This window comes from Thunnus maccoyii, chromosome 6 (assembly GCF_910596095.1).
Source record: "Thunnus maccoyii chromosome 6, fThuMac1.1, whole genome shotgun sequence".
In the NCBI taxonomy this organism is placed as follows: domain Eukaryota; kingdom Metazoa; phylum Chordata; class Actinopteri; order Scombriformes; family Scombridae; genus Thunnus; species Thunnus maccoyii.
The window spans coordinates 32,210,885-32,234,792 of NC_056538.1; the positions used below are offsets into that span (position 1 = coordinate 32,210,885).

Here is a 23,908-nt window from a genome sequence, read left to right on the forward strand (position 1 = left end):
TATATATATATATATATATTTACAGTTTCCCGTCAGCTGTACGTGGATACAAACACACACACACACACACTAACCTCAATGCTGATTGGCTGGTTGGCTTTCTTCCTGTAGAAGAGCCCCTTGGTGTTGAAGACGGGGCTGCGAGTGTTTTTATGGACTGGAGAACGAACTTTGTGTCCTTCGCAACGAATTATCACGTAGGGGTCCGACACTGGAGACACACACACATATAAGCATCTGAGAACAGCTGGATAAACACAATGTCTTTCACTTTAATGGATTTAATTAATTTATGTTTTATTTAAGATCAGGACATGTTGTCTGAGCTTCTAGGCTACAACAGCAAACCACATCTCCATTTCAATTAGCTACAGTCTAACATACTGTATGTAGCAGAAGCTAAAACACTGACTGTAAAATGAAGATTTGGAAAGATTTAGGCATAGTGGGGTCACTATACTCCTAAACAAGACAATACAGTATAAACATTTTTTCATTTTATCTCAAAATCACTAAATCTGAAAAGAAATTTAACTAACTTTGACTTGACTTTTATGTTGATTTTTCAATGTTTTCATACAGTGCATGCATTTAACTAAATGTATTGGTATATAATCATAAAAAATAAATAATTGTTGTGCAGCAAAAATAGTCAGCTGTCTGCCATCATAACCATTTTACATTCTGACTGGTGTAACTTGCTCCAATGTCAGAATTACAGCAGCTGTCACTGACATTATAAAGCTGCTACTGACATCTACTGGCCAAAACCAACACTGTGCTGGAAACTGCTGCAGGTGAGTTTTCTTAACTGTTTTAAAAGTGACACAAAGACTTTTAAATAATAAAAAACCCAAAATATAAAGGATTAAAGATAATGACACAAACAAACACAATAATAATTCACACTAAAACACCTTAAAAACACAGTTGATGGTGAAAAGCAAATATCATGTCAAGTGTCTCTGAGTCAGTGTTGATTACAGTGTTGAGGACAAATCTACCTCCGTCAGAGTCTTGTCCTGCGAGTCCATTAGCCTGCATGATGTGGACTTGAGTGACCAGAGAGGGATAACCACACAACCCGGACCAGCAGGTCTGTGGAGGCTCATGGAGAGTCAGCTCCCTACAGAGAGACAGACGGAGAGACAGACAGAGAGACGGACAGAGAGACAGACGGAGAGACAGACAGGGAGACGTGTTTAGTTCACAACATCAATCACAAAAATAAAACCTTTTCTTTCTTTTGGTGATCTGGAAACTGTTTTACATGCTAATAACTTACATACGAAGAAAAGCTATGTTTAACCCTCCTGTTGTTCTCGGGTCAATTTTGACCCAGGAAGACAACAGGTGTCATTATGTGCTGTCAAAAAATTGAAATGGTTTCAAAACAGTATCCTGACTAAGAAATTATGAATTATTTTAACTACAATTGAATTAAGAGGAAAATATGTTGATGGATTATGGCAGACTGGTAGATGTAAAAGTTTAGTCAGGTATATTATGGCAAGTCAGTCAGGGTGTGGTTAGCCCATGTTTAACAGTATATTATGGCAACACCAGTCTGCCATAATCCATCAACATATTTTCCTCTGATCTCAACTATAGTTGAAATAATTCATAATTTCTTAGTCAGGATACTGTTTTGAAACCATTTTCTCCCGGGTCAAAATTGACCTGAGGACAACAGGAGGGTTAAAATGCTAAAGGTAGGGATGAAACTGAAAAACAAAACAAAAAAATAGCTTTTTATCTTAATAATTCATTTTCTCTTTCATATTTTCTTATATGTTTGAATTTTCCTTTGACACATTTCAAATTGTGCTTTTGATTGAAGTGTTCAAGAACTTTTCCATTTCAAACAATGTTGATTTCACTTCACAACATGAATTTATCAGTTTGATATCCAGTAATGCTGCTGAACAACAAGCACTGAAACGGTCGAACGGAAACAACAAAACCGGAATTCAAACGAGCGCATCGTGTCTTTACTTGCAGTCAGACGGCACGTCGGTGAAGATGCGGAGCAGGAAGTCTCCCTCCAGGCCGGGGTCAAAGGTCGTGGGTATGATGACGTAGCGCCCCTCTGTCAGGTCGATGCGAAGAAACACAGACCTCGAGTTGATGTAAATGCTCCCGCCGACCTTCTGCTGGGGGACGTGCATACGGTAGGTCCTGTTTAACTCCACCTGAACACAGAGAGACAGCGAGGAACAGATACATAAATAGATTAATAGATTTAATTTACAAATATATAATATTTCATAAGCTGTGTCACATATTTTATATTATATTAGTCGTATGTGGCATCAAACACACCTGCGTGTTGATACTGTAGAACAAATCTTTTCTTCACATGGTGCCAATTATACAAACTAATCCAGCAGTGGCCAAGAAACCAGCGTTATTTATATATTTATTTCCTTGGGTGATTATTTACCCCACAAACTGAGATCTAAATAGCATATTTTTAATGAATAATACTGACAGTTGGCTGAGATGTTCCAAGTTCATAAACTCTGCAAATTGTATTTTTCCAGTTTCAAAGTAGTGCAGAGTTGTGCAAACAATTTCCTCAGTTCTTATTGGATTGTTTTTCATGTAAGTGAATGAAAGATGCTAAAATGATTAGCATCATACACCGGGAGGTATAGTTAAATAAAAACACAGTTTCAGGTGGTCTAACCTAGTTTGTTAGTTAGTGGATTATTCAAGCTTTCTAACCAAGTAGGGTCCATTTGATAGATTTGGTATTTTATTCAATATCAGCAAAACGTTTTAGTGAATGAATAGAAAATAAAACGGTACTTGAGCTGAAAGTGAGCTGTCAATCAAACGTGATCTGGACACGCCCACACAGTCCTGAGAAATGGTTTGAGCAGCCAAATGAGCTGTTTTTGAGCTCAGTTTTCTAATAGTTATGAATGTTTATTTTCATTCAGATTTTCGTGGATGCTTAATGAGACATTCAACTTTGATATCATATATGCATTTTTATGATTTCAAGCCACTTTTCCAGAAGCTTTAACAGTATTTGGCCTAATTATTGCACTGACAAACAACACGACTGCACCTTCCACTGGATTACACAATATATAACTAGTTGCCAGTTTATCAGGTACATCATCCAATCTAATACAACAGCCTGCAATAAATCCACCTTCATTTAAAATTCAGTTTACACTTACACCTAAAGGATTTTATAATAACATCTGTGAATGTCCTGAAAACACACACACACACACACACTGAGCTGACCCTGTGTATGTCAAAGCCGATAGCCAGATTCTCTCCTCGTCCTTCTTTCAGTCTGGCTCTGCGGTCTTTCTGCTCCAAACAGATCAGCGCCTCGTCCTCCGGCTTCTTCACGTCAAACACGTACTGCGACACAAGAGATGAGACGTGAGCGCACACACAGAGTTGTCACTGTTTCAAAGTACATAAGTCTGAGATAATGATGAATTAAAATTAGAGAAAGTAAACACCTGCGGGTTCTGGAGGAAGGTCTGCTTGTTGTTGGTGCAGCCACCCGCTCGGTTGAGAAGCGGGTCGTCGTGGCGACGCCAGGAGCCCCGCATCACAGCCTCCTCCCAGGTCTTATGGAGACTCAGGTAGGAGGTGTTGATAAGACGACACAGGATGAGGTCTGTGAAGTTAGCGATGAAGTCATCAAATGTCATCCTGCAGGAAGAGAGAAATTATTATTCATCATTAATCAGAGATATTTATGATTAAATATGATTAAATAACATTATTTCAACAAAGAGATTGAGGTGCAAGTTCAGTAGGATATGTTTTTATTATATACATAATTTTTGCTAGATGAAGGTTGTACAAATGTTAATATAACAGATGCCTGAGAGTTATTGTAGGTCTATGAATGAAAGTCTCGTGCAGGTAGCGGCTTCCCGTCAGCAGGGGGCAGCGTTACACTAAAACTCACCAGAACTCGCCGTCGTCCTGCACAGTGACGCCGATATTCTCCCTCTCACTCTTACTGACCTTCTGCCACTCTTCAGAGCTGCAAACAGGCAGAAAAAAAGTCTTCAGCTACATGTCGGTGAAACCACTGAGTCGTAAAGATTTTTTAAACAGAGCATTTGATCAACAAATGGAGTGAAGATCTTTGCATCAAATGACTTTTGGGCTTAATAATAAAAGCTTGTTGGTGGAGATGAATAAACAAGGTAACAGTAAATGTGTGCAGTAAAAAGTTAACATGTCAACACCAAAGTAAAAAATTACCTCAAACCAGTCAGTGTGTTTTCAAACTGGGCAGAATTAAATGGTCAGACCATCATCATCCACCAGCTTCTCAACAGATTCATGATTTACAAGTTTCAAATGTTGGTCTACGACATCATTTCATATTTGTTGATATCTAAAGCAGTAAAATGTCAGCTTTAGCATGTTAATATGGACTTTTTGTTAAGTTTGTGTTTGTCACTGAGACACATTAAGAATTTCCACTTGAAATGTTGCTGAGAGAAACCTGAGATCTTCCTCTCGAATACAGGTAGTTGTACTCAACATGAGTACTTTCACTTTTTACTACTTCATAATTCACTACATTTCAGAGAAAATTATTATTATTATTGTTACTAGTTGTCATTTTTATGATGTCTGAGTTGTTGTTTTCCCCTCTAAACTTTTGGTTTGGTCAAAAAATTTGGTAAAAAATGATCCAATATTAAAAGAAAAAGACCTGTAATGATTATTTTATCTTGTGAGTCTGTGGAGGGGTCCGACCATAGATCACTCATTGGTTTGTGGACTTCAAGTTTGGCATTTTGACCGTCGCCATCTTGGGTTTTTTTGGAGCCAGAAGTGACCGAGAGGATGGAGCTGAGCCTAATGCTAACTGCTAGCTTGGTTAGCACGGTGCATTTCCTAGATTGTTACATCAGCATTAATAATCTAAGAATGTCATAAATAATATCAGTCATACGGTTCATTTTTACACTTTAACTTTTGATACTGCCTTTCTGGATTCTGGAGGATTTGGCTGATGTCAAACTTGACTCATGCATCTACAGTTAACACACTCGTCTTCCTCACCTGTCGCTCCAGGGCCCGTTCCACTCTCTCTGCCCCCAGGGGTTTCTCATGCGAATCATGGTGAGCTTGTCTGACCTGAAGTAGGCCAGCAGGCCGTGGCCCAGCCTCACCCTGCGGACGTCCGTCACCGCGTAGGCGTGGCCCTTCACCAGGCCGCAGGCCAGCCTGGCCTCCATGTCTGCTGCACTGGTTGCCTGGGACGACACGGCCAGCGGCGGCGCCGGTTAAGTCAGCCCGTACATCATAAATCGATTCATTCGATCACTCAGCCGGCAGCGTGTGTGGGGGTTTGTTCTCTACTCACCCGGATGGAGCAGCTGATGAGGCCTCCTCTGTTGTGGATCTTCAGGACTCTCTCGAACAGCTCGTTGCGTTTCTCTTCATCCTCTTTGACTCCGTTCTCCATCAAGTCCATTTGCTCCGACACGCCTCCGGTGAAATCCACAAGAGCGTCGGCCGTGTTGCCGCCATCCAGCGCCTCATAGCATCCGCACATCCTAGAAAACACACACACACACACACACACACCAACAATCATTAATGCATACAGACGTACTTGTTGTGTCACAACATTTTAACACATTTCATTGATGCTGATTCTTTTTTGTCTGCAACAGAAAATAACAGTCATGACATAAACATGATACATTTGAGAAAGAGTCTCTACACACACCAACACACAGAGACACACACACACACACACACACACACACACACACCAACACACACACCAACACATACACCAACACACATCAACACACAGAGACACACACACACCAACACACACCAACACACACCAACACACGGAGACACACACACACACACACACACACACACACACACACACACCAACACACACACCAACACACACCAACACACGGAGACACACACACACACACACACACACACACCAACACACACACCAACACATGGAGACACACACACACACACACACACACCAACACATGGAGACACACACACACACACACACACACACACACACCAACACACGGAGACACACACACACACACACACACCAACACACACACCAACACACGGAGACACACACACACACACACTAACACACACACACACACACACACCAACACACACACCAACACACGGAGACACACACACACACACACTAACACACACACACACACACACACACACACCAACACACTCAGTGCCAGTACTGACTTGGCGTAGGCTTTCTCCACCAGCGCGCTCCAGAACTCGTTGCTGTCGTTGGAGTGACAGTAAACCAGCTCTCCGTTCGCCGTTGGCAGCCGGTCATCGATCACCACATCCACCCACTCGCCAAACCGCCAGAACCGGAAGTGGAACATCCCGGCGTAGGACTCCGGCTTATCTTTATCCCACTCCTGGTCCTTCCAGTCGGGAATCACCTGGAGGATAAAAAAAAAAAAAAGATCTCATGAGCACGATCGTCTGTCAGAGTTTAGGTTTCAGTTCAAAATATAAAGCGAGGTTTGACTTGTGTACAATAATTTGTTTATACGATTCATAAACTTATTTATAGAAATAAGATCCGTTCACATCCACTCGGGTATCAGACATAGTGACGCTTTACTGGACATTTACTGTAGATATAACCGTGTGTTTTAACGTTAATGATGTCAAATTAACTCTGAAACTAAGAAGCCGAGTCAGATAAGTGTCATCATTGTATCAACAAAGTTAAACTTCTAATATTTATAACATTGACAGAAGAAATACATACAGAAATATATGAAGTACAAAGCTTAGATTCTGATACAGATACAGATCAGTACTGAATGTAGAGCTGCAACAATCACCGTTAATCAGTTAGTCGATTGACAGAAAATGAATCATTAATTGTTTTTAGTCATTGTTTAAGAAAAAAATACAAAACTTTTCTGGGATCAGCTTCTTAAACGTCAATATTTTCTGGTGTCTTTAGTCTTCTATGATAGTAACCTGAATATCTTTGATTTATGGACTACTGGCCGAGACAAAAAACATTTGTGGCTGCATTTATCACCATCGACCAAACGATCAATTAATCAAGAAAATAACTGAATCCTAAATTAAATCTAAATAGACCAACGCATGTATCAAATGAACGACTTACACACACTCACTTATATGCATGAAACACAGAAAGTCATGCAGTAATCGAGTTACTTTAAGCTCTTTATGCAGCAGATCGACTGAAGAACCAACTACATCAAGCAGAATCTGTCCCCAACACAACGGCTACAGCATCCAGGCAAACAACCTACAGTATATTATATAATCTGTTAGCTGCACACAGACAGACAGAGAGAGAGAAGGAGGGAGAGAAGAAGAATCTACATCACTGTTAACTGGCTTAACTTAGTATTATAGGAACTAGGGATGTGCAGAGATCTCAGTGTTTGTATTTGTATTCAAATAAAAGTGGAAAGAGGCTTAAAAATCCTGTTTTTGTTTTTATGACACTTTCATCTCAAATCGTCTGGACTACTGCAATGGAGTCCTGTTCGGGGTTCCCAGTAAAACCCTGGACAGGATCCAATATGTCCAGAACTCAGCTGCCGGGGTTCTTACCCACACCAAACCCTGGCAGCACATCACCCCCCACTCTCATTCACCTACACTGGCTCCCTGTGAAATACCGCATCTCCTACAAACCCCTCCTCCTCCTCACCTACAAATCCCTCCACTCCCTGGACCCCCCCAGTACCTTTCAGACCTCCTCCACCAACACACACCTTCCCGACTCGGGGCTGCTCTCCGTCCCCTGCACCTACGGATGCACTTTTGGAGACTGAGCCTTCAGCGTGGCAGCCCCCCACCATCTGGACTCTTTCAAATCAGCCCTCAAAACCTGTTTGCTCAGGCTTTTGGCCCACAGTTAACCTGTTAACCTCTCAGCTGTTTATTATTTAAGATCGGCTTAGTTTTCTTTTTTCTCTTCCTTTTTCTGTAAAGTGCCTTGGGTGTTTTGAAAGGTGCTATCTATAGCTAATATAAATCTAATTTATTATTATTATTATTATTATTTCCTGTTTTAAATTCCACTAAAAGATGCTCCTCTATACAATGAGAACTAATACAAATCTTTTTTCTTTCTTTCTTCTCCAGTTTTTATTTAACCAGTTAAAACTAAGAACATTACAACAATAAACAGGCAAAGTCAACTGTTGCACGCTGTTGCAAGAGTACAAATAATATTCAGTTCAGATACATAAACAGGTACGAGTCTCCAAAAGTGTTTAAAATAAAAATAAAAACAATAAATTAGGAGCCGGATGTTCCAGATCCTCCAACTGTCAACTGTTGGATGGCACGAAATTTCCTTCAACTCAATAATTCAACAACAGAAGTCAAACTGTTCAGTCCTCCTAATCCGTATAACCCCATCAGTCTATCCACCTACATGAAGCCCACCGCCAGAAATCTCAGAGTACTGATCGATTCAGGTCTAAGTTTCAAACCACACACTAACAAAGTTGTCCAGTCCTGCTTCCTCCAAATCAGAACCATTTCCAGAATTAAGCCGATGCTCCACCGTTCCCACCTTGAAAAAATCATCCACGCTTTCATTTCCTCTAAACTAGATTACTGTAACTCCTTCCTTTCCGGTATAACAAAAACAAAAATCCCTGTTCTGCCTCCAGCTGGTCCAGAACGCAGCAGCAGCTCGGCTTCTTACTGGTTTTAACAGACGACATCACATCACCCCAATCCTGGCTTCTCTCCGTTGGCTCCCTGTTCGTTTTAGAATTGATTTTAAGATTTTTACTGATCACTTTTAGAACACGTCTGGGTCTGAAGCTCCAAGCTACATAACAGATATGTTGACCCCGTACAATCCTCAGGTGAGGATCTTCTGGCTGCTCCAAAGTTGAGGCTTAAATCTAAAGGTGTGTTTTCCATCAGGACCCCTCGACTCTGGAACGACCTGCCTGAGGAGATAAGGCTGCAGAATCACTGACTTCTTTTAAATCACTTCTTAAAACCCATTTCTACAGACTTGCTTTTATGTAATGTTGTCTTTAGATCATCTTTCTTTTAAACTTTTTATCATCTCTTTATTCTCTTTCTTTGCCTTCGGCTGCCATCTTTTTAAGGTCAGATCTGTTATTGTTCTCTGTTTCATGTCTTTGCTTTTGCTTTGTCTGTCAAAGCACTTTGTAAACTCTCTATATAAATAAAGATATTATTATTTAAAACTGACTTAAATTCACCAAAAGTAATAATCACATCTGACAATTTGTTAGTTCTAAAAGGTTTTCCACACGTTTCCCCTTAACTAACCTTCAGCATCTATAATTAACAGGAGCGACGGAGGATTTACGAGGTTTTTAACAAGGGAACGTTTCCTACCCCGTATCCTCCCTACTGACGACACATTAACACACACACACACACAAATTAACAATCCTCAGTGATATGACTGATATAAATAAATAACTGATCCATTGAGCCAAGACCAGTCGAGCTCCCAGAAGCCCTCGGGAAACTCCCAGAGTTCCCTCTTGTACGTCATCGGCGCCTCCTGTTGCCTAGCACCCTCACACATCACCCACCTCCTTGACACCTTAAAAAAAAAAAAAGAAGCTTAAGAGTAGTTTCATTTGATATTCAGATGTTTCTAACCTGTTCTATAATATTCCAAGTTAAATTATTCTATTTTTGCAGAGATGTGACGGGTTTTTGTTCTGCAATAATGCAAATAAATGCAGTTTGCTGGTTTCAGTGATGCTCAGAATTCCTTCATGATGGCGTAAAATGCTCGATTGCATGTTATAAACACGTTAATAAATATGTTTGGTGCAGAAATGTCACTTATCAGGCTTTGAAAGGATTAAAATAAGCTTTTAGCAACACAAGAGAGGAACAACTAATTATTCTGACTGATGCTGTTTTCACATTGATCTCATCTTGTCTCTCTCATTTTATGTGTCAATGTGTCCTAACAAAACTAGCCTGTGGGCAGAGGGGGGGACGGAGGAGGAGGGGGGGACAAAAGTGAGAAACTGCTGCACTGGGATGGAAATAGTTGGAAAAGGGGAGGTGGAGGCAGAGAGAGAGAAGGTATACGAGCCTATGAGAGAAGAGAGAGAAAGAGAGACAGAGAGAGAGAGAGAGAGAGAGAGAGAGAGAGAGAGAGAGAGAGAGAGAGAGGTGGTAAAATCAGAAACTCTTCCAGAGCTCCATCTATCACAGCATCCGTCCACACAGGCAGGCCCTCCTGCCCTCTCCTTAACCCCGGGATTATCAACCTCCGAAGTCGGACATGGACCAGGCCGAATCTCCCTCCAACACCATGGTGCTGGAGTTTAAAGAAGACACTGCGCTGACGGAGGTGAGCCACGACACCGACTACAAAGTCTGTCTCTGTGGTTGCATTTTTGTCTTGCAACCACATATTAAAACCTGATTAGATTAGTTTTCTTTTTGCACGTCGCAGGTTTCATGCACATTAACAAATATTATCATTTTTCTGGGGTTTTCTGCAGTTTTAACGTGTTGGATGAAACATTAATCATGTATATCTTTAAGAAATCTTTTATATCCTGAGAAAGTTTGTAATAAAACACTTTACTTTTTGGACATGGATTCCTTTTCCCAGTTTAACGGACGAAATAATCTTCTGCTCTTAAAGTTTCTATAGTTTGGTGCTTTAACGTCTCCAGTGTGACTCATCAGAAGAGTTAAAATACTGACTGTCAGTCTGACGCTCTGCCTCAAACATGATTTTCATCCTTTCTGACAGTGATGTAACCGACCACCCGGCGGCGGCTAACATGGAGGTCAGCAGCTCCTGAGATCATGTGACTGATCAAATGTAGAGGAGAGGGTTTAGAGCTGCAGCCGTTTAAGTCATTTTTCAAAACGTTAAGGCCTTTCTCTGTTTTATATTGTAGTTTTGAGGTTTTGTGTTGGTTGGACGAAACAAGATTTGCAAATATTTCATGTTTTCTCAATTTTCTGACAAAAAAATTAAACAAAATATTATAAATAATATAAAAATATGTTGGATCTGATGTGTGATCCTGTAGTGTTTGCATCCATGTTTACTAGCTTACAGGCTTCTTCTTCTTCTTCTCTGCTTTTGTAGTTTCTTGGTGCATAACGTTACCACACAAACAAAACAAGGACCCACATGTAAAAACATGGCTCCAGTATTACTCCACACCAGCTGACGGCTGTAGATAACAGAGCAGGAATGGTTTTGTAGCAGAACAAAACTGTATTTCCAGTATAAATCTCTTCACAGCTCATCAGAAACAGGTTCCAGGCCTCCTGTTCTTGGTCCTGCTTTCCGCATAACTCCTCCTTCTCCAACTCATCTTAATTTCTTCCTGTGTGTTCTTTTACTTCGTCCGCAGATGATGCGTCTTCGCGTGTCGTCTCTGCAGCGGTCGGGACAGAAGCGTCAGGACGGCGAGCGTCTGCTTCTTCCCCATGAGGCCGTGTATCGGCTGGACTTCCACATCCAGGAGCTGAACTTCACCCGCTGGTACTTCTCCCTCACGGGTCACGGTCGCGTCACCATCACCGGTATCTCCCAGCACTGGACCCCCGACCTCACCAACCTGATGACCCGTCAGCTGCTGGAGCCCATCGGAACGTTTTGGCGTAACGCCGTCGACCCCGAGGATTCGCCGCTCAAATGTCTGGAGGCGGACATGCAGGAGTTCGGCGAAAGGATCGCTGAGCTGGCGAAGGTCAGGAAGGTCATGTACTTCCTGTTTGCCTTCAAGGACGGAGCAGAGGCGGCGAATCTCAGCTGCTCAGTCGAGTTCACACCAGAGAAATGAATCAATAAACACTCTGCATCTCCTCTTCAAACAGTCAGACACGCATCAGCTTAAATATTCTCACTTATTGATTAATCTGTAATTGAACAGACTGTAATTCCGCCTCTTTAATTTACAACAATTCATTCTAACATTTCAATCCAAAAAGCCAAACAAAGATTTTAAGCTTTAAAGCTTTTAAATAAAGTATTTTTGACAAAAAGCAGGAAAGCACTTTATATAAACTAAATATGGAATTAATCCTCTTGCACGTTAAAAGATCAATTTTATCTAAAACATAAATCATCAATGTGCGAACAGAAACATGACGATTCATAAATGTTTTCTCTGGATGCTAATGTCAAAACATTGAAATCAATACCTGAATTTTTATAACTCATATAGACTCAAAAGTTACGAAACTAACAGTGAAAATCTTCCTCTGGTAAATAAAACACGTCTGTATTGATCAGCTGAATATTGTGATTATGGATATGTCTGTATTGAATGACTTGTTATTTTTCTTGTTGTGGTATTATTGTGTTTCTTCTTTCATTCACTCATATGTGCTACAGTTAGTTGCAAAACAAGTAGCGGTGAATGGAATATCAAATATTCACACTGCATGACTGTCAGCTCGACACAAAACAGATCGATTGTGTGACTATTAAACATCGACTGAAAGCTGTGTTTGGACGACTGCCAGTTTCTCTCTATGTGTGTGTGTGTTCTCATTGGTGCTTACTGGTTATTACTGGTGTTACTGGACAGAGGAGGATGAGGAAAGGAGGAAACAAGAGGAGAGGAGTCACGTCAAGTCAAATCAGGTTTATTAATAAAGGCTAAAAACACAGATTTGCCTCAAAGGGCTTCAGACCAAATCAGGCGTTTAGCGGAGGTGCGTGTCAGTGAGTTTGTGCTCTAGAACAGCTGTGAAACAATCAGAAAATAACGTTTTATTGATCCGATTCATTGGTTTTCTCACTACCAGCGCTCCCTCTCTCCACTCACTCTCTAGCTCGCTCGACCACAGCCTCTCTCTCTCTCTTTTTCTCTCTCATCTTTTTTAAAATGAGTCAGGAAGCCGACAGCAAAGTCTAACTTTACTTTTAACATTATCAAACGAAGAGAAATGTCCTCCCCTTGTCCTTGTAACGTCTTTGTCTCTGGCTGTGATTGGCCACCACGGCATGACGTCAGATTGCGCTTCTCCAAAAGTTGATTCTGGATCAACTTTCTCACACTAACCCCATTCAAATGAATGAGAGGACTGCTGTTTCCTTAACATGAGCACATGGACGTGACCAACAGATCGGTGATGAACAGGTGCAGCATGGGAGAATGTGGAAGAGAGGCTGAAAACATTGTTAGTAAGAGAATTCAGAGTCGGGACGAGCTTCAGTAAAAAAATAAACATGATTCTTGTCGCCTTTAAAGGGATCATATCGTGCATTTTGTGATTTTCTGTTATTTTTATATTGTTATGATGTTGGATGTCTATGTTCAACATGGTTAAAGGTGCAAAACTTGAAACCTGCAAGTCAAAAGTCAGGGCTTCAACCTGCAACGTTACCTCTACTTCCTCTGATGACATCAGATTAATCGGATTGATCAGATTGATCACGCAAACGGCTCCAACATGTACAGATGGATTTGAGAAGTTGACATTTGGAGTAAAGGAAGGAGAAAAAGAAGTGAAATCCTGCTATAGTTTGTTTACGTAGCCTCTGGAGGCGTAGGAAGCTTCCTGAGAGCTGACCAATCAGAGCAGAGTGGGCTCATCAGGAGGCGGGGCCTTAAAGAGACAGGAGCTAAAACGGCCTGTTTCAGACAGAGGCTGAACTGAGGGGCTGCATAAAGGACCAGTAGAAGATAAATAAGGAGTTTTTAACTGGAAATCATGCAAAGATATTCCAGTAGAGCCCCAGAATATAAATACAGAGCTGGAAACCCGACCAATCTGAGAGATATGAAGGTGCTAGAGACCTTTTTGGGCTCCTCCAGTAGTAAAAACATCCAGACAGATCTGATTGAGTTCTGGTCTCACGTTGACCAATTTCACTGTTTAATCTGTGAATAACAAACCAGCCTGGTGTTTGTAAAAAACACAGAACACCAACTAGAGTCAGATCCTAAGCCGATCCCGTCGCTGGCATTAGCATTGATTCTCTCTCTCTTTGTTTTGTCTCCCTGTGTTTCCCAGTTGAACAGGACTGAAGGGAAACAGAAGGGAAAATTCCACCAAACTTTTCCACCTCACTGGAGCCAAATGGTAAAAGTCAGAGAGCCAGAACTGCTCCAGTAAGGACAGAAACAAGACAGAACCAGCATAACTACAGGTTCTCTTTACATTTAATTAAAAAAAAAATCCATTTCTGTGTTTGTTTTTTGTCAAATTTCTTTTAGGATGTGGGAATATTCAGGAAAAACAATGAAAAACAAGCCGATTATAGCAGTTTATAATATAAACGTTGCAGGATTATATCTTTAGGAGATATCTCTACATACTGTACTTTGGAATAACAGAATATTATTATAATTATCATAAAACTGCCTTAATAACACTAGAAGATTCATAAGTGTTTTAGAAGCAGTGTTTGTTTTTTGGACCACTGACGGGCGTCACGACAACAGACCGGCCCGCTGAGGCAACGACACCTCCAACAGCCTTTAGTTTCCCTTCAGCTGATGGAAAACTGAGAGCTGCAGAGTCCCTCCGAGTCCAGGCGGGAGGAGAGAGAGAGAGAGGGAGAGGCAACCGACAGAAGCAACAATGGAAAAAAAACAACCATGACTCCAATAACACATTCATATCATGTCTCAGCGCCTCAGGATGATGCACTGTAACCTGATCTTAAACTGAGAGAATAAGAGTCTCTTTGTCTTCTTTAGAGATGAATAAAGTTAATTATATTGTGTTATTATGGAGCAAACATGGAGCTGCATCCATCTCTGAATCACACTGTTGTTAATAAAAGGTCACTGGTGCCACCTTATGGATGAAAGATGTTACTTCCTGGTTGCTGCAGCATCCAGATCAACTTCCTTTCACAAGGTGGATCCGTGCAAACTCATTTTAGTTTGTGATGAAATGTTTCTTTATTAAGCAGCTGTGATATGAGTCCAGTATTGTTATTCGCATGTCAATCTGTGATAACGAACCATTTAAACTGTGAATCACGCTGATGTTTTAATGATTTATGAGCTCAGGATGTAAAAGCTGTTCGTCCACTAATCACCGGGCCAGTGACTGATTGGTGAAAAGTGATTTATATAAATGATTTGCCGTTACGTGCATCATTATTAAGAATTTAAATGTTTTAATGGGTGCTGTTACAACACACACACACACACACACACACACACACACACACACACAACACTACTGTGTGGTTGATAAAGTGTATTTCAATATGACATCAACAGAGACTTTAAAACAAGGTGTGTAATCACTTGGGTTACACAACAGTACACACAAATCTTAAGTAAATACACACCAAGTCAAACCCTAACATGCACATATACCACACCCATCAACACACACACACACACACACACACACACACAACTTGCTCTACCGGCTGTGACTCAGCCAGTTCTCCTCTAATCGTACGTCTGGTTGTTCAATCCCTGGTTCTTCCTGTTCAACACATGTTGACGCCTCCTTGACATATGTGGTACTTAATGCCATCAGATTCATTTTTGGAGATTTTTTTGGAGAAGCATGATAAACACTTTTATCTTTTCATACATAAATCCCTTATTGGACATTTAAAACTCTATAAAACATCTCTGCTGGACAAACTCGCTCTACTAAGGCTGCATTCAGACCAGATCCGGCAGTCCGGCACTTCAACGCAGAGGGGCAGCGCTGGTGGGGGGGGTGTGGTGTTGTTTGAGGCACCAGTGAGACAATGAAATATGATCCAGGAAGTCGAGATGGAGTTAGAGATTAATGTGTTTAAGGATTTATCGGAATCCAGAATAGCACAGAGCAGTTTGTAATACTGACAGACAGGATTTGAAGGAAAACAGTCAAATATGGAGTTCATGTTACAAAGTTATCGACCAGGAATGTACTGGTGCATGTGATTGGCCTGGTTCTGGTCTGGCAAAAGTTGAGCTTCGTTCTTTTTTGCAGGATGACTGCTGTAGTTTTTTGCTGAGCCCTATGCTGTCCCCACTCACACACTGCCCCCACTCAGAAGAAAGGGAGGGCTGCTGTTTTTCATGCATTGCCATGATTTGACCCTTAACTGTCTTATGTTTCAAGTCCTGCAGGTTTATTCTGAACATGGAAAATCTGCCTTTAGGTGTTTTGCACCAAACACACAGAATTATCTTCAATGCATCCTCAAGATCAACACTCTCGCTAACCCCGGACAATTCAAATCTACAATCAATCAAACCGCTTCACCTCAACCGTGAGCAACTGTTTTCACTGAGTGTCATAATCTTTTAATCTGTTTAACTCTGAGTATTTCCTTTTTATGATGAAAGTCTTCGCATTTGCAGTATTACGAACTGGGTGTCAGTGGCGACCATAGACTGTATATAAATATGGACGACGCATTGCCTCTTCCTACTGCTATGGAAGCCAAAATATCTCCTTTCCGGGAGCGGCCATCTTGCTTTTGTGACCTCATTTGGAGCCAGGACGAGGTTTGAGAGCGGTTGTCATGGCTGTCAATCATGACGTCAGACCCCTTTTCTTATATTGTCAAATAACTAATTAAAAACAAACTTATCAGAAAAATGAGCACCTGGATAAACATCAGCATGATAAGAACTACCTGAAATGACAGAAACCATCTTTGGGAAAAATGTATTTGACGTGTACTTTGATTTTCTAGTTTGGCTCATGTCCCATCCACTAACATTGAGGGGGCGGGACTTATGAGCTATACTGCAGCCCGCCACCAGGGGGCGATCCAGGTGTTTTGGCTTCACTTTAGGGGAGCTGTCATGACGTCCATCTTTATATACAGTCTACGGTGGCGACGTTCCCGGTAAAAAAACACAATCGGCGCAATTAGTGACGCGTTTCCCGTCACCCAGCGCGGTGATCGGTGGCCAGTGGTTGGCCAGCCGGAGAGGGCAGGTGGAGCTAATGCAACAGACTCGCTCCGATGTCACACAGGCGACACTGTTTGGATCTTTGGGAAGTGAGGTCCAAAAACACACCTGCAATTACCACTTATCACCATAGGTGGCGCCAGAGAGAACGAAACAGAGATCTACGACGTTGTTACTTTAAATAAATGTTGCGTCTTTGTCTCACCTTCTGCCATAGTGCTTCTCTGGACGCCAGACTGGAGCAGGCGGCGACAAACCAGCAGTTTCCCAGCTGGCCTTGGTGCAGGTCATGGGCGCTAATGCCGTCCACGAACAGATGGGGGTCGCTGCATAACTCCTAGAAGGATAAAGGTGATTGAAATCAGTTCATCTTTTCTTCTTCTTTCACATAAAAGCGGTTGCCAGCAGCTCTTACTAGATGAACAACATAAAAACAAGAGGGACAGTCCTTTAAATTTACTGAGAGTGTCCATTAAATGGTTTATCAACTTAGATTAAAATAATTCTTTCAGGCCACATTACAACAAACTGAAAACACTCCAGCTGCACCTGGAAATATGGCCGAAAGACAAAGAAAAACAAACAAACAACCAATAAAATGACAGAACTATGAATTCTTTTTGAACATGTGATAATTTCAAAGTTTCCTTGATGAGTTTTACAGTTAATTTCCCTCTTAGAGACAGACAGAAATGACAATATATCATATTTCAGGCCACTTGCTACTGTATATTGTACTTCCACTGTGGTGCCACCTGCAGCTGCTGCGGGGGGGTGGGGGGTGGGGGGCTGTGGTCATACTGGGCGGTTGCCAGTTGTGGAAGAATGTGAAGCAGGGCGTCAGTCATTCATCATAAAGTAAATACAGGGTAGAAAAACCCTCTGATCAAGTAGAAATTGCTTCTAAATGTTCAAAGCAAAACAAACCACAGAGGCTACGAGCGGCAGACTAAAGAGACGGCAGCCAGATGATAGAGACGGGATAAACCAGTGGCACACACACACCCAGAGACATGAGACGTATACATGACTTACATAAAGGTCACTTCAACTATATCTACTTTGAAAAGGATTTATCAAACCAGATATAACATGTTAATGAGTTCTAGAGGTGCTGGAAGGTGTTACTTTAGGACAGAGACAGGCTAGCTGTTTCCAGGGTTTGTGCTAAGCTAACTAAGACCACGCCATTTGTGTATGGTTTTAAAATGGTTTATTTGGATTGGCAAGAAGATTCAGGAAGAATGGGATGAGGGTCGATAGCGATAGGATGTTAGGATCATGGGGGGGGGTTGGTGGAAGCTGGATGTTGGTCAATATCATGTATAGAAGGATGGTAGGGGTCCAGGGGAGGGATGAAAGAGGGTCGGACTGGGTGAATGGTGACTGGTTGGAGTTGAGTCGAGGCTGGAGCGTCTAGGAACCCGGGGATAGAGACTCAGGGTGGGGGCACGTCTCGATGAGCAAAGCTGCTTCGTTATCCCCCCGTGGTTCCACGGAAAGGACCCAGGACGGCTCGAAGTTCGTAATCCAGGACCTTCTTATTGTGAGGCTACAGTGCTAACCACTGAGTCGTGCCTGAGATGAGGCACAGGTGTTTTGGATTAGTGAGAGGGAGCGAGGCGTGGTCTTGTTCCTGAACTTAGTCATAAGTACAGATATGAGAGAGGTGTCTACGGAGCCCCTAAAGTCCCAAAAGGTGGTATTTTTTTTATCTTGTGCACACAATATATTATCGTTGTGTGTACAAGATAATTATCTTGAGGGAACAGAGTAACATCTGTACAGTAAAGGCATGATAGGCTTTATATATGCTTTGAAGACCACAGGGGTAAGTTGCATTTATAGCTTTTAATAGTTTGTTGATTTCTCCAGTATGTTAGAAACATGGCGGCGTTCATTGCTTTACTTGAATAGCCAATTTGCTATTTTTTTGTGCGCAAAAGATAAAAAAATACCACCTTTTGGGTCTTCAGGGCCTCCGTAGGTATCACTCTGTTAGTATATTTCCCAAGATGTCAACCAGTTCCTTTATGTAGATGCTTCAGAGACTTGGATATAATGATTGAAATGGTTGAAACTGATCCAAACTAACTTATACATTGATGGATTATTTAAAAATAAATGTTCAAAAACATGGTTTCAGTATTGTCTTGAAATCGCTTTAGTAAAGTCACATGACTCCTCTATAAATACAGAAACCTGAGAGAGTCTGGCGCTGTGTGCTTTCTCAAAATTAGAAGCCACTGTTTTAAGTACATATACTATATATAAGCCCACACATACAGGACATGAATGTACTCTATACTCTGTTCAACCACAAAAAAGAAGCACACACACACACACACACACACACACACACAGAGGGCGAGTCACAGAAACAGTCCGGGTGGATCTAAATTGCACTCTGTCTTTATGCTTCTATTTTCTTCCTTAAACGGAGAAAATGTCGACTCATCCACAACATTGAAATCATAATTAATGTAGGTGTGAAAGCAGACGCCCTGAAGCTCCACCAGGTAAGTCATCACCAGCCACCACCGCGTCTCTCTGTCACCACTAATTACCCTTTAACTATTAACTGTGTTACACAATGACTGTGACCATCATTATCTGCATGTCAACATATTAATAATAACAGGCCGTCACACACCAGCCACCTCCCATCATGACTCTTTATCTTTCTGCAGAAAATCATTGTGACATTCGGCCTGAATTCTAATCACTTCCCACCAAGGTCAACAACCATTTACTGGTGTGTGTACAACACTGGTGTGACTGAAGAAGAAGAAGAAGAGGAAGAAGAAGACGTCAACAATAATTCACTAATGGATGTAACACTGAGGAAGTGATTTGCACCAGCTCAGACATCTGGGTTATAGAATGAACACTGGTGTGAATGAAGAAGAAGTGACAAGAACAGAATCCACATGAGGTTTTGAAAGTTTGTCGAAGGGAAAGTCGGAGACGTTAAGTCGGTAAGGATAGCTGGAAGTGGGATGGTCATGATCGATTGTGTATCTAAGCGTCAGGGATTGAAAAGCTTGAATATTAGTGCATATAAAGATCATAACTGTGTGGAATGTTTCTGACTTTTAACAGAAGCAATGAAGACGGGAGTCATAGTGGAGCGCCACTGTCAGTAGATGCTGAGTCGTCTGAGGTGGTTAAAGGAGTATTTGAAGCTCCTCTCAGGTGTTTTTTTGGGATTGTAAAGAAAAAGAAAAGTGCCTGCACTGCAAAGGGAATCATCATGCGGGGTCATTACAGTGTCCAAAAAAGGATTAAAGAAGTTAATGTGAATAAAATCAACCAGAAATGAAGCTGAAGCTGTTTAGAGAGTTGGAAGAAAAGATGAAAGGTCTGCAGTACAGCAGGAACCGGAGCAGGAAAGGAGTGGAGCCGAACAAAATATCAACATGGATAAGAAAGGATTTTTGGCTTCCACTGCCGTAGTTATCAACTGTGCTGCTGAAACACACAGGAAGTCAGACAGGATTAAGATGGTTCTGCAGAAGAGCTGGATGTAACACTGAGGGAGGGATTTGCACCAGCTCAGACAACTGGGTTATAGAATGGACACTGGTGTGAATGAAGAAAGAAGAAGAAGAAGAAGAAGAAGAAGAAGAAGAGGAGGAGGAAGAGGAGGGGGAGGAGGAGAAGAAGAAGAAGAAGACAGCCTGCTGCGTTTATTCAGCACCCGCCTCAATATGTCGTATTTAAGTTCATGTTCTGTTTGTTCAACAGTTGTTTGATAAATTGCTCGCACCGTCTCGCATCTCAGGTGGGAGGGACTAAGACGCGAGGAGAGGAGGTGAGGATGTACAAACTGAGAGATGAGAAGAGGGGCCTCTCTGCCTGTGTGTGTGTGTGATTGTCTGCAGGTGTGCTGGAGTCAGAGCAGAACCACACCAGCTGCACCTCGTCCTGCCACTTCCACTCTACCAGATCGAAGTCTCTGCTACCAGTTAGTGCTGCAATGTTTTGATTCTTGGCAAATTATAATTTTGGATCCTGTCTATTTCCTGGCTCTTATCTGCTATCCGTCGCAGTCTCGCCTGCTCTGCCTCCAGCTCCTTGTTGTTTCCTGCTCACCTCGTCTGGTCTGCACCACTCAGACTCCCTGGATCTCACTCTGGACCTGCTTCCTCTGCCCCAGACTCCTGGCTTAACCAGCCCAAACTTCCCCCCTGCACTGCAATAAATCTCTTTTACTTAATTTCAGTTAACCTCCATCTGAGTCTCGCTCACATGCCCATACGTACTGTAAATCAAAAGAGTCACTGTAATAATTCCTTCTGTTCATATTGCTGCAGAGATCCTTTCTAAAAGTAACTTCAGTGTAAGTGATGGGGGACTAAATCCGCTGTCAGCTCACATTATGCTCTTGCAGTGAGTTTGACAAATCAAGTGTGTTACATTCCTTCCACCTTACATCACCAAGCAAATACAAAGAATGGATTTTTGCACTAAAAAGAGTAACTTTTGAAGACACTCTCTGGATTTGTCATCCCTTTTTTACAGACAGTTTGGACAGGAGGAACAATTACAGACACAAATCATTATTGTTTAAGACAGACTTGAGTCAGTCTTCCTCAGTCATAACCCCCACAGTCCTGCCTCAACCACTCAGTGTTTAACATGCAACACACTCTCTGGCTTGTGCCTCAGTGGAGACACATTAGAGACAGATTGAAATCTGATAGATAGAGAAGCGTTCTAGTCGGATGTTACCGATGTGTAAATGCATCCGTCTCTCTGAGACACACATGTATATATATGCACATATGCAGTCTGGAAATGTTCCCTGTGATAACAGCAGCTGATCTGACAATTAAATTATGATAAAATTAGCCCTCTTAATTCACTCGTCACCTCCTCCTGTCAAATAAAGCTCCTGCGGTTCACATTAGTTCATCCAGAAGGTGTAAATGGTGACGTGACAGTCTGATCCCTAATCAGTGCGATCGGTTTAATGATCTGTGTGAGTGAGAGAACGTGAAGATGTCGCTTGGCTCATAATTTGTTGATGTGAGTCATCCGTGTGTTTAGTTTATGGATAGTTGTTAGCTAATGTTGTAACTGCATATGTGCACAAATTCTCCTTATTTGCTTTGATCAAACAGCTTCAGGTTGTTTTTTTTGCCTTGTGACTCGAGCAGAGAAAATCAAGATCAGTGATGTGACATATTTATGGCTGAGTGTAAACTCAGGTGTGTTAAATCGTATACAAGACATTTGAAATGACAGAATCTCACTTCCTATTATACTGTGACAAATATAAAGATTTGAGAGAAGTTTTCTTTGAAAAAATAAATCATATATATCCTGAGTTTATCCTCCTCCCTGATCCTCAGAAACTGTCCCGTCTATGTGAGGAGAAAAGTCAACGTGCAGTAAAAGCTGCAAAATATATGACGTCTTGTCCTAATCTGAGAGAAATAAGCTCTGTAGTAAATGTTTCTGTGTGATTACATCTGTAAAAATGCCTTTTATTATACTGTATAATTATTAATCATCTGTCAATGTTTATAATTTTCTGTACTGTTTGGCGATGTAGATTTCTGATCTGTCATGTCAATAAAGCTTATTGAAATTTGAATTTGAGATGACAAGTGTAAATAGGGTCAAAGATACTGTATGTTTCCAGTAATTTAGAAACAGTGATGCCATCGTTTGTTCACCAGAGAGTTTATTTTTTAATTAAAAAGTCCCAATTAGGACAAATCTAACATAACACAGAGACAGCACAGCGTGTAACGTGTATCAAAGGTGATTCTTGCTTTGCACTTTTCATTTATTGCCTATTTTTTTACAACCTAACTTTGTGGAAAGGAGAAGGGGAACAACAGGTTATAGAGAGTCTCTTATAAGCACTTTGCTTGTGTCAGTTTTATCTCTGGGGAACAACCCCAACTCCGGGAGTAATTTCCAAATAAGGAAATGTGCATCATGTAGCAGGTGGATGTGACTCCCCTCGTTGAGACCTGCTGATAGACGTCACAGCGGAGCAGAGGAGAGACACTGAGATAGTGATGTAACCGACCTGCAAACTGGTATTTGACAACAACAAATAATTTTTAAAATATCTGTATGAAATAAATGTTTGTAAAAAACTGTTTGTACTTTGCTGAATAACGTATTTGTATCCGGGCACACCCGTAGTAGTGACACCGCTCCGAAGATGTGTTTATGGTTCACTAAATACCTCTGAGAGATGGTTTAGTTTCCTCTCTCTCTCTCTCACTGCCTGGACAAATCAATAATAATCAATGTGAGTGCTTTAAAGTTCCTGTTCCTTGTTAATTATTTATCAGCTCAGATCATCAATGATTGATAGTAAAAGCATTATTATGAACACATAGTTCAGGCTTGAGCTGAGTCCTGGAAGAAGAACAGATGATTGTTGTAAATCACACAAATCAAGTTTTACTTTAACATTTTCCATTTATTTATTTATTTATTTATTTATTGTTATCTCATCCAGACGTGGTTCCTGTCACAGTCTGGCTCCGTGTTGATCTCCTTGTTAAGTTGGAGTTGTATCTATTAAAGACTTCTGTTATGATATTAGTTAAGTTGCCTTTTTAACCTTTTTAACCTTTAACCTGGCCATGTTCCCAGTATGTTTTTTTTCCAGCCTATCAGCTTCTTTCCCGTTCTCTCCTGTTTTATCTCCTCACGTTAACTTTCTCCACCCATCTCCCCAGCTGCACCTCATTTCCTCGTTAGTTCATTTAGTATTTTAGTCTTGTTTTCAGTTCGGTCTCTGTTGGATCCTTTGTTCTGCTTTGCTCTACATTGTTCAGTTTTGCTTTGACCCGCCAGCTTTTGTTTGTTTTTGCCTTCACGAGCCTTAAATACAGAAGTTGTTGTTCAGCCTGCAGACTCCTGCGTTTGGGTCCGACTGCTTTGTTCCACTTAACGGGGTCAAAACATGACAAACATCTGAGGGGAAAACAGCCTCTGTTGTGTCTTTTTCAATATGCAGCCTG

The 23,908-nt window shown here is 41.4% G+C and overlaps 2 protein-coding genes across 2 annotated transcripts in view; one reads left to right on the forward strand and one right to left on the reverse strand.

Moving 5' to 3' along the window:
• Window positions 1–23,908, reverse strand: part of capn5a (calpain 5a) — a 36,565-nt gene that overhangs the window by 2,523 nt on the left and 10,134 nt on the right. Inside the window, exons 3-12 of the mRNA XM_042413210.1 lie at window positions 17,119–17,250; window positions 6,262–6,470; window positions 5,366–5,558; window positions 5,062–5,255; window positions 3,947–4,024; window positions 3,489–3,684; window positions 3,262–3,384; window positions 1,996–2,192; window positions 1,005–1,126; window positions 75–211 (exon numbers count right to left, since the gene is read on the reverse strand). Of these exons, the coding sequence (XP_042269144.1) occupies window positions 75–211; window positions 1,005–1,126; window positions 1,996–2,192; window positions 3,262–3,384; window positions 3,489–3,684; window positions 3,947–4,024; window positions 5,062–5,255; window positions 5,366–5,558; window positions 6,262–6,470; window positions 17,119–17,250 (1,581 nt within the window). The remainder of the gene's footprint in view (window positions 1–74; window positions 212–1,004; window positions 1,127–1,995; window positions 2,193–3,261; window positions 3,385–3,488; window positions 3,685–3,946; window positions 4,025–5,061; window positions 5,256–5,365; window positions 5,559–6,261; window positions 6,471–17,118; window positions 17,251–23,908) is intronic.
• Window positions 10,331–11,858, forward strand: ompa (olfactory marker protein a). The gene is made up of 2 exons (XM_042413235.1): window positions 10,331–10,399; window positions 11,427–11,858. Exons 1-2 carry the CDS (start codon window positions 10,331–10,333, stop codon window positions 11,856–11,858), a joined length of 501 nt encoding a protein of 166 aa, XP_042269169.1.

What these genes read in the sequence shown, in the direction of transcription:
- ompa (XM_042413235.1), top strand. Translation starts at nt 10,331, where the DNA reads ATGGACCAGGCCGAATCTCCCTCCAACACCATGGTGCTGGAGTTTAAA. An exon ending in AAGACACTGCGCTGACGGAG is followed by an intron (nt 10,400 to 11,426) that starts GTGAGCCACGAC and finishes CTTCGTCCGCAG; the next exon opens with ATGATGCGTCTTCGCGTGTC.